Consider the following 11,950-nt stretch of genomic DNA (forward strand, 5'->3'; position numbering starts at 1 on the left):
ATTTATTATATTATTCCATGTGTTTATTACACCATATCAGCGTCGTAGCGGTGGTGATAGATATTGTAGAGAGAAAGAACGGCACGCGACGGCGAAACTGCATTTACGTACTAGAATGAAGTAATAATCCTATTATAATGAAGTAAAAACCTACCGGAATGAAGTAATATATTCTGGAATGAAGTTAAATATTCGTAACGTATTAGTATAACTTATTTACCTTCGGATGAATAATAAAAGACTGGTGATGAAGGAGAAAATAATTTATAAATTTTTAAATCTCATCCATAAAAAACTAGATCTAAAAACCCTAATTTGGTATGGTTCAGTGGTTCAGTCTTTAAAAGTGGGTTTGTGGATAATGGGACTCATGATTAAAGTCATCACCTTCTAAAGTTTTACGACTCTTCTTTCCTTTTTCTCCTTTATTTTAATGTTATTTTCTTTTTCTCTACTTCTCTTAAATGTATAAATTTATTTCTAAATAAAAGTGTGAATCTTTTTGTCATTTTAATTCAATAAAAGTGTGCACAGTACACAATCCAATTTTGGATACTATCACCACAAATCAGTTTCCTATTTTTATTCTAACTTTCTCAATATATACATTCATAATATTACAACACATATAAATCACAACTATTCAAGTAGGAAATGGATCATCTGTTGTGCTCAGCATGTGCTGTACTATTTCCTACACACAATTAAAGAAAAGAAAAAAGAAAAAAGATAAAAACAAGGAAAGCTGCCTTTTTTTTATAAAACTCCTGTGTTTTAAACACAGTCCCACACAGCAGGGGATCCTTCCCCATTCACGTAACACTACAATAAAAGTAGATCTTTTTTCTCCACCCACACAAAAATTACATTAATAGTCATGCCATTAATTCTTATGAGAAGGAGGGAGCATGGGATTTGTTGTTTGGTATCAAAATTAATTATATTAATATAAATTAAATTAAAATTAGGCAAACTACGACTTATTGATAATACTATCGTGCTAGCATGTAGACATATGCATGTCGAATTCTCTACTTGAATTTCCAATCAATACTAGATCCTTTGTCAATTGTCACATATACCCAAATTGTGGTGCAAAATCGATTAAATATGGTGATTTTTAGTTAGAAAATATCTTTTGTACTAGTACGAAATTAGTTAAAGAAGTCGAGGTAGTGTTTCTATCAATATTTGTCAGAGGTAAGAAACGACTCAAGTGAGTCAAACAACGTGAAAAATGCTCTGCCAATTATTTTTTTAAAAAAAAATTGCACATAAATAAACAAAATAAAAAGAGAGCAAATATATAGATTCAGATGGCATATTGGTAGCATTTTCTTGATTCTCTTGAGATTCCAATATTGCCCTTACTATTTGTATATAGTGACAAAGAGATACAATCAATAAATATGAAACATGCTTAGTTGATATTCTAGTAATAAAGTGAGTGTTCGAGTTGTGGTATTTGTATGAAGGTAAAAAATTATTAGTATTAATCTTCTTTTTAAATTAATAAGAGCACTCCCAATGGAGGTGGCGAATTCTCGGCGATAAATCGCCGATTATCGCCGAATTATCGCCGGCCATTGTGGCGAAGTCGGCGATAATTCGGCGATAATGTTACCGTTGCTTCGCCGAGTGGCGATTTATCGCCGGATTATCGCCGAGCGATCGCCGGCCACTGTGGGCGACGCTCGGCGATAATCGGCGATTTTTAAAATTTTTTTTTTTTTTTTTGGCCGAACGGCTATTTTATCCCACCCCTATAAATATTTCATCCTCTTCCTCCATTCATCACCCACAAACTTCATTCACACAAATTTTCAATCTTTTTTCTCTCCATCTTTATTAAATGAGTTCTGATTCATCGTCTCGTGCTCAGTCCGACGAGGAAATATCACATTCTTCTTCCGAAGAAGAGGTACCTCCCGCTCCCACCGGATGGGATGTAGCGGGTTTTCGCCAACAACCCATTCGTGTACTTTTTTTTTTTTTAATTTTCTTCGTTGTAATGTGTACCCGTGTTTAATACAACGAACTTTATTACTATTTATTTGATTTATCTTTATAAATTAAATAAGCTAGCTTTATTATATATAAAAATAAAACAATTAAATTAGTGATGATGTAAAAATGAAATGTTGAGTTAGGGAGAAATAAGGGAGAAATAAGGGAGAAACCATTGTAGGGGTTGGCTAAAAACTGGGGATAAAATGTGATGCTGATGTGGCGCTGATGTGGCAGGAGTTAGGGAGAAATAAGGGAGAAATAAGGGAACTCCATTGGGAGTGCTCTAAAACTAAAGAGTTTAAAATATATGGGGGACTTAGATTAGGATTATACTTTAGATAATTTCCGACTATCTCTTTGTTTCAATCTAAAATATAATGGGATAATATCTAGCCGAATTGCTAGTTTTGTTTGAGTTTGAAATAAAAGATAGGAATGGAAATTGGCCTTATTATCTCTAATTTACATTTAACAAAGTAATTTTTCATGAACCAGCCTAGTTGATGGCCTACTGATTTAGTCTAACATAATTAAGTGGATACGACTTTGAGGGATAAAACGAAGAAAATATCATATTACTCAATTATTATCGTAATTTTTTACTATTTATAACGTTAAATTTACACGTGGTTGTCATTTTTTACTATTTATAACATAGAGTAGTAGTAGTATTTATAAACACTACACAAATCTGAGATTATTCACTGAAGTAACACTTATAATTAATGTCGTCATTTACAACATGTATAAGTTAATTAAAAAAATAATGAACCAACTATATATATTGCTACTTACAATAGCAACAATTGGTGCAACATACTACTAGTAACTAAGTATTATTGATTAGTAGGAGTACATAACGTCTAATAACACAAATTATTGTATCAACAAAATATTAAATTTGATTTATCATACATAACTAATAAGTCATTCTCTATATCTTCCCATTAAAATCTCGGACAACTTAAAAATGTGGACACCTTAAGTGGGACAGAGGGAATAGTAACTATCAAATGGCTCGGATTTATACATAATTAATATGTCATGAAACGACATATACATAATTAGTTTCCCTTGATGAATAATTGAATATGGGTTTGATATATTAATGTAAATGTTCCCCCAATTTTTAAAATAAAATTGCACACACAAAAAAACATTATAAAAAGACAGCTAGCCTTAAAAATAAAAAAATATAAATATCACATAGATACAGATGGAATCTGTTAAGCATGTGCTTGATTCTTTCATTAGATTCCAACACTGCCCTGCTAATTGTATTATGCAGTATAATTTGGCAAAGAAATACCATTATTACCCATTAATAATTGAGTGACTTATATGATGATTAATTATCTTTTTTCAAATGGAAATATAGTGGGAAAATATAAAGTCAAATTGCAAATTTTGTAGTTTGAGTTTGAAATAAAATAAAAGGATTTATATATAGATAAAAATGAAAATTGGCCATATTATATCTAATTTACATTAAATCTAAAGTAAATAATTACTCCATAAACTAGCCTACTTAATGGATTGCACATTTAATCTGAACATTATTAAAAGGCCACGATTTCCATGGGGAAAACGGAGAAAAAAAGGAGATTGCTATAGTCATTTTTGTACTCTTTGTAACATTAAAATGAAAATATAACATCTTAATTCATTTGAATTAAGGTTTTTGACCTTAAATATCAAGCACTTTTCCATCAGGGCAATGTACACCTACATACACAATTGTTATATTCATTTGCAACATCTCAAAGTCAATTACAAAAATTAATGAATCAATCGCTTTGTTGCAAACAATGCACAACTTGTGCAACGTAGTAACTACCTATTGGTCGATATATACATAACGTTTAAAGACACGATCTGTCGTACCAACACAACATATAATTAGATTTCTCATAACTGAGTTATGACATTATCTATACATAACATAAAAAAGCACAAACTAATCGCACCAACGAACATAGTAACTACTTTTTGGCCAACCCATGTCAAGCCATACATGACTTTAAGAACCCACAATGTCACGCCAATGAAATACTATAAAAGTAGATTTATCCTGATCGATTTACGACAAATCATTCATACATGACGTCTGAGAAAATAAGTCATCACACCAACGAAACATACTAACTAGCTACCTATTGGCCGATCAATACGTAATCAATTTGTCATGACGAAACATATTAACTAGTTTCCTATTGGTTGATCAATACAGAATTGATTCGTCACGACGAAACATACTAACTAGCTACTTATTGGCCGATCTGTACATAATTGATTCGTCACGATGATAACATACTAACTAGCTACCTATTAGCTGATCTATACACAATTGATTCTCACGACGATAACAAACTAACTAGCTACCTATTGACTGATCTATACATAGTTAATTTGTCATGACTAAATATATAACTAGCTACTATTGGCCAAACTATACACAATTAATTTGTCATAAAATAGTCTATATATCATACCTTTTCCCTTGATCAATATGGATTTGACACACTAATGTCTTTCTTACATATTAAGTCATTGAAATTGTAAATTTAAAGAATCTTTTGACTTTTTTTCCTTTTTTTCTTTTTTTAACATTTTAACCACAAAATATTGCCAAAAAACAGATAAAAAAGAAAGAATTCAAAATTTGTTGCTATATTTTATCTATAGTAATAAAACCTTTTATCTATACTAAAAAAACTTTGTTTTCATTGGGGAGCCTTTTCTAATCGTGGAAAAAACGATTAAATTGATTTTGACAAAAAAAAAGAAAAAATACAAATAACATTACATCTATCGAATTAAACTAAATTACATATTTGATGCTTTTGATAAGTAGATAAGTCAATGTAAAGTAAATGTTAATCACAAACTTGATGATTTTGTAAATTTAATTTAAAGAAAACACCATGACATATACACAATCTTAACTATTTTATTATATACACACATACTACTATTGTTTTCATCATTTACAACATTTATATGTCAATTGGAAAAATCAATGAACCAATCACATTGATGTTTATCGTGCGCAATTAGTGCAATGCAGTAACTATTTATTGGTCAATCTAGACATAGTACTAAGTACCTAAGGAGTATTAATTAGTCGTTCTATACATAGTTAATTTGTCATGAAATAATCAATACATAATTTATATATATGATATATTAATGTTTTTTTACCGTTTAAGTCATTCAAATTATATTCCCTATTTAAAAATCAACAGTTAGATGCCTAAAAATAAAATAAAAACCTCAATGCAATAAATTTAATTTACGTAAGTGTTTGCATAGATATTTCGCCCTAAATAAATCAAAAGAATAATTTTTCCCCTTTATTTTCTTTTGTTTTTATCTAAACTTCTAACTGCAAAAGGATGCCAAAAAACAACAAATAGATGAAAAGGCATTAAATTTTTGTTGCTAGATCTTATCTATATCGATACAACTTTTTATCTCTACTTGAAGAACTCTGTTTTCATTTGGGGACCTTTTCTAATTGAGGAAAAGAGTAATGATGATAGATTGATAGTATACTTCATCTAATACCTTTTTAACTGATTTACAATATTATTTTGTAGTTATACCATTATATTTGAATTTCATTTTATATAAAAAACAATCTTGATACTTTTAATTTCTTTTGCTTTAGCTTTCTTAATATTATTTTTTTTATATACTTTATTCTCTATTATTTACGTACTTACGTAAATTCACATAGACATAATTTTCTTAAATCTCGTATCGAAATGCCTCAGCTATATTATGAGATTAGAGAATAATTAAATTTGATGGTTTTGATAATTAGATGAGTCAATATAATATCATGACATCGATCTCATAGTTTACACACAGTGTAAGGGGATTGTTCGGTTATATATTTATTTGTAACTAAAGGCATGTCGTCTAACCTTATCCGTTATTTGATTGTTTTTTTAAAGCTCGATCCATTGCGTCTCCACAATGTCAATATTTGATTAGGAGTACTACGTAAATATCATATTTACCCCTATAACTAGTTTAATCCTGGCCAAATTTTATTTTGACTAAGCTCAATTTATTTTTATCATTTTAAAAGGCGAGTTCACATAAAATTGTTGTGATCATTTCAATTTTTTTTTTGAGTGAACTACAAAAATGGTCCCTGGACTATGGGTTTATCTCGCCCATAGTCCCTGGACTTTAAAAATATCGCCAGTAGTCCCTGGACTAAGGGTTTATCTCGAAATTGGTCCTTTTGACTTTTTTTGGTACGAAAATACCCTTTGATATTATTTTGGGGGGTTTGGGTAATTTGGTCTTTTTACACTTTTAACATTTTAAATCTGATATTATTTTAGTTATGTACTAACTTTGATATTATTTCAAAATTATCATTCTTCTTCCATTTTGTTATCCTTCACTGAATTTGTTTTTTTAATTTCAATATTAGATTTAATTTTACAAAATTTTAAATTTTATTTTTTAAATATCAATAAATTTTTTTAATTATAAAAATTATTAAATAGCAAAAATTAATAGTTATAATCAATATTTGATAGTGTATAGTACTATGTAATCAATAAGGTATGACAACGCCTTAGTTTTAATCAATATTTAAATAGCTTTAATCATAAATAGATTATACAACACAATTTATTCTGAAATAAATATGCATCTAATGTAAGACTAATATAATTTTTGTTTATTAATTTGAAAACAATCAAAATTTACTAGAAAATTTCAACAAAAATACTCCTATATAAAATTTTAAGTAGGATCAAATTTTTAGTCAACTTCATAATATTTAATCACAAGCAATTATAACAACCGAACGGAGGCTAAATAGAATAACTCTTATTTTTCCATCATGATTAATATTATTTTTCTGTGCTTCTTCAATTCAATTGAATATTATATTAAATAACAAAAATTAATAGTTTTAATCAATATTTATAGTGTCCATGAATTAATAGTTTTCATTAAAAAATTTATTGATATTTAAAAATCTAAATATTAAATTTAATTTTTATAAAATTAAATCTAATATTGAAATAAAAAAAAATTCAGTGAAGGATAACAAAATGAAAGAAGAATGATAATTTTGAAATAATATCAAAGTTAGTACATAACTAAAATAATATCAGATTTAAAATGTTAAAAGTGTAAAAAGACCAAATTGCCCAAACCCCCCAAAATAATATCAAAGGGTATTTTTGTACCAAAAAAAGCCAAAAGGACCAATTTCGAGATAAATCCTTAGTCCAGGGACTACTGGCAATATTTTTAAAGTCCAGAGACTATGGACGAGATAAACCCATAGTCCAGGGACCATTTTTGTAGTTCACTCTTTTTTTTTTTTAAAAACAACAGTTCCAAATTCCAACAACCTCCTTTGTTGAAGAAGCAGACACCTAACCTTCTGAAAAACTTGTTTGACAACTCCATTTTAGATTTCACCAACCAAATTAAATAATCATAAATAAATAAAAAAACAACTAAAAAAATAAAAAGGGAAAAGAAAGATTTTCACCTACCAAACTCTCCTTCTATAAAAAGCCATTCTTCATTTCAGCATTTTGCAGACATCTCTCTCTCTTCCCCACTCTCTCTCACACATTTCCCCCTAAACACATACTAACAGAGAGAGAGAGCAAAAAATCTCCGATCAAAAAACGAATTAACAATGGCTGCTGCTTTGCCGAACACCACCGCCTTCTCCTCCAAATCCGCCATCCAATCCCAAGCTCTCCTCCCCGGCGTCTCCCATTCCCCCTCATTCACCTGCGCCCCGGCCTCCGGCGCCGCTCGCCGCCACATCTCCGCCGTGCATGCGGCGGAGCCGGCGAAGGCTCCCGTGGTTGCGGCGAAGCCGGCGGCGGCGACTTCCTCCGCCGCCAAGTGGACGCCGGAGACCTGGAAGACGAAGAATGCTCTGCAGCTCCCTGAGTACCCCGATGCGGCGGAGCTGGAGTCGGTGCTCGACACCATGGCGGCGTACCCGCCGCTGGTGTTCGCCGGAGAGGTGCGGAGCCTCGAGGAGCGTCTCGCGGAGGCGGCTGTTGGAAAGGCCTTCCTGCTCCAGGGCGGCGACTGCGCTGAGAGCTTCAAGGAATTCAGTGCTAACAACATTCGTGATACCTTCAGGATTCTTCTCCAGATGAGCGTCGTCCTCTCCTTCGGAGGTCAATTGCCGGTTATCAAGGTATGAATCTGTTTTGATTAACTCGATTTTTGAATGGAATCTATTGATTGGCGATTCGATTTCGAGTAATTGTGTTTAGATCTGAAGTAGTTGCATCAGTAGCTAGCGAAACGATGATCGTAAAAAAAATGAGTGTATTCTCCTGATTTTGAGGCCGATTTTTGATTGATTCAATGCACATAAGCTAGATCTGCTTGCAACTGGGGATTTCAGTGTTTTCATGCAAACATTCTATTTGAATAAAAGTCTGAAACAGAATCGGTGATTTAGGTTGCTATTTGAGCCCATTCTGTTTGGGGATTTGGCATAAATCATTATTGGTTTGACGTACATTTGCTTTAAATGAGTATAACAAGCCATTAATAGATGCCTTCTTGTTTTAGGAATTAAAGCTATTGAGGTTTCAAATTTCCAGATTCTGCTAATCAACAGTGACTGACAATTTTGTGTATGGTTTTCAATAGGTTGGGAGGATGGCTGGGCAGTTTGCCAAACCAAGATCGGACCCTATGGAGGAAAAGGATGGAGTGAAGCTGCCGAGCTACAAGGGCGATAACATTAACGGTGACGCCTTCACTGAAAAATCAAGAATCCCGGATCCTAACAGGATGATCAGGGCCTACTGCCAGTCTGCGTCGACCCTTAATCTTCTCAGGGCCTTTGCCACCGGAGGTTACGCTGCAATGCAGAGAGTTACTCAGTGGAATCTTGATTTTGTCGAGAACAGTGAACAGGGCGACAGGTGTGTGGCATTGAAACGATCAGAGTTCTATAGTTTGATCTCGTCGTTTAATTTTTTAAATGATAGTACACTATTTTTGGCCTTTCAAGTTGCTAAAGTTCCATGTTTGAATTGTTCAATAGGTATCAAGAACTAGCTCACCGGGTTGACGAAGCCCTGGGGTTCATGGAGGCTGCTGGACTCACAATTGACCACCCTGTGATGTCGACAACTGAGTTCTGGACTTCCCATGAGTGTCTGCTGCTTCCTTATGAACAGGCGCTCACCCGTAAAGACTCAACAACTGGTCTCTACTACGGCTGCTCAGCCCACATGCTCTGGGTCGGTGAACGTACCAGACAGCTCGACGGTGCACATGTTGAATTCTTGAGAGGAGTCTCTAACCCTCTCGGTATCAAGGTAGCAACTTTAACATATATTTATAGAAGTAATTCTGAGTTACCAATTCTCAATCAATTTAGGCAACATGCTAAGATATCTACGGAATCTGTTTTGCAGGTGAGCCAGAAGATGGACCCGAAGGAACTTACTAAACTCATCGACATCTTGAACCCAACCAACAAACCTGGAAGAATTACTGTCATTGTCAGAATGGGCGCTGAGAATATGAGAGTCAAGCTTCCTCATTTGGTGAGGGCAGTCCGTGGAGCCGGCCAAATCGTAACCTGGGTATGCGACCCTATGCATGGAAACACCATCAAGGCACCTTGCGGACTCAAAACCCGTCCTTTTGATGCAATCTTGGTATGTTCACTTTCTTTCCTCGTCTTATGCAAATACCATAACATTTTTCCTATAACGCACCTCAGTCGAATTTAGTAATTACTTCATTCTGTTAATGCCTGCCGTATGTATTAGACTTAGACTTAGATCACTAGATGTACATATATATTGGTCTAATAAAACACTAGTTTAAACATTATGTTGTACGGATAAAAACCCGAAATGTTGGTAGATTGTTGACATCAACATTAGTCAATAGTGCCTTGAAGAAAGCGTGTAAGGTTTCTTTGCAAGGATTCTACCAATTTTGACTATGTCAATTGATAGAATGGTTGAATCGTTAAAAAAAATTAGTGTTTTCTAAAAAAATCATTAAGCTCATAGTTGAGTTGTGGTAGTTGAACAATATAATTAGGTGCGTGCCATTATTTGAGCTGTTGCTTTCTTCATTTTGCCACATGAATTATTTAAATCTAAGTAGGCCATCTTTGACAAGTTGCTTATGCTACGAATGTTCTCATCGTTGAATATTTTAACCAGGAGTGTCTCATCGTCTTCCTATCTAGATCTGCACTGTAAATCTGTAATAAATTATCACTCGAGTTCAAGTTACTTATCGAGCTTCACTAAATGCAGGCTGAGGTGAGGGCATTCTTCGACGTTCATGAGCAAGAAGGCAGCCACGCCGGTGGAATCCATTTGGAGATGACTGGACAGAACGTGACAGAGTGCATTGGAGGATCACGGACTGTGACATTCGACGATCTGAGCTCGCGCTACCACACCCACTGCGACCCGAGGCTGAACGCGTCGCAGTCCCTGGAGCTGGCCTTCATCGTCTCGGAGAGGTTAAGGAAGAAGAGGATGGCATCTCACAGTCTCCTGTCTTAAATTTTGAATGTGAATCCGCCGAAAAAGCCCAGATAAAAATTACAACAACCTGCTCACCTACTCAAAATGTGTCTGTTCTGTTGTAGAAGTCATGTCGAATTTATGTTTCTTTTGTGAACTTACAGTCTGAATTATTATTGAATAAGTCATGTGGTTGCCTTCAGTCTTGTGGTCCCTCTTCATGTCGTGTGCTCTATTATTTGCATCGATAAATATTTAATTTATTATTGTGCTTCGCTTTCATAACATGAATGAAACGTGAGATTATTGGGAAACACGAGATTGAAAAGTACACTATTTATGATCATGTTAAATTCGAATTTCTTGAGGAATACATTTGGGAATGTTAGATTATTATACAAAACGACTTTTTTTTTGGGGTATAAATGATACTAGTACTTGACATAACTACCACGTACAATTTGAATTTTCTATAAAGTAAAGGTTAAAACTAGCCCTGAACATATGTCCAATTTATGATTTTGGTCTTATACTTTATTTTTAAAATTTTTGCATTATGAACATTTTAACTCGGATCACAATTGGTTCTACACTAACAATTGCGTCAGTTTTTAAACGGTTTTAACTCGATTTTGACCGATTTTAAACGATTTAAACCCGAATGGGACTGTTAAAACCATCAAAATCGGGTTAAAACCGTTTAAAAATTGACGGAATTGTTAGTGTAGAACCAATTGTGATCCGAGTTGAAATGTTCAGGATGCAAAAATTCAGAAGCAAAATCGTAAAATGGGCATATGTTCACAACCTGTTTTGGCCTTTACTGTTTTCTATATATGGTTCTTTAATTTTTATGTTCATCTCATAGGATTTTGTGAGTCGGGTTACCCAATCTCTTATTGGAAATATTCAACTACGAGAACATAGTTTGTAGATAATTTATGTGTTGTGTGAGTAGTGTGATTCTTTGGATTATTAATGTCTTAGAGCATCAGCAACGCGGCTCGCCACCGGCTCGATCTCGTCTCGCCGAGACGGGTTGGCGGCGAGACAGTGTTGCAAAACGCATCTTGTGCCGCTAGGCGTGACGCTCACTCGCCGGCCCGCGAGTAGCGTCGTAATTATGATATATATATATATATATATATATATAGAGTAGTGATATGGGGAAAGTGCCCCTTAAGTATATAACTAGAGAACAAATCACAGCCACAAGATCAAGAAAATCAAGGGCTAGTTTTAACACATGAGATTTTCGAATTTGAAGGAGAAATCAGTTCACTCTATCACAGATTTACTTCACTATACAAGGCGGGGGTATAATGGACATTTCACTAATAAAATTAGGGTTAACAATTGAATTAATTTCTCATTTGCAGAATTCATCTCCCGCCATCACTGCTCTTCCCGTCGCCTCCATC

General features: G+C 33.8%; 1 protein-coding gene across 1 annotated transcript; it reads left to right on the forward strand.

Moving 5' to 3' along the window:
* The first annotated feature begins 7,589 nt into the window (after window positions 1-7,589).
* Window positions 7,590-10,731, forward strand: LOC125213467 (phospho-2-dehydro-3-deoxyheptonate aldolase 2, chloroplastic-like). Its single transcript, XM_048114029.2, has 5 exons — window positions 7,590-8,212; window positions 8,677-8,954; window positions 9,077-9,353; window positions 9,453-9,698; window positions 10,314-10,731. Exons 1-5 carry the CDS (start codon window positions 7,694-7,696, stop codon window positions 10,566-10,568), a joined length of 1,575 nt encoding a protein of 524 aa, XP_047969986.1. The 5' UTR covers window positions 7,590-7,693; the 3' UTR covers window positions 10,569-10,731.
* Window positions 10,732-11,950: the final 1,219 nt, after the last annotated feature.

This window comes from Salvia hispanica, chromosome 3, assembly GCF_029641045.1.
Source record: "Salvia hispanica isolate PSC_SH4W2 chromosome 3, Shi_PSC_v1, whole genome shotgun sequence".
NCBI classification, from domain to species: domain Eukaryota; kingdom Viridiplantae; phylum Streptophyta; class Magnoliopsida; order Lamiales; family Lamiaceae; genus Salvia; species Salvia hispanica.

What these genes read in the sequence shown, in the direction of transcription:
- LOC125213467 (XM_048114029.2), top strand. Translation starts at nt 7,694, where the DNA reads ATGGCTGCTGCTTTGCCGAACACCACCGCCTTCTCCTCCAAATCCGCC. An exon ending in AACAGTGAACAGGGCGACAG is followed by an intron (nt 8,955 to 9,076) that starts GTGTGTGGCATT and finishes ATTGTTCAATAG; the next exon opens with GTATCAAGAACTAGCTCACC. An exon ending in CTAACCCTCTCGGTATCAAG is followed by an intron (nt 9,354 to 9,452) that starts GTAGCAACTTTA and finishes TCTGTTTTGCAG; the next exon opens with GTGAGCCAGAAGATGGACCC.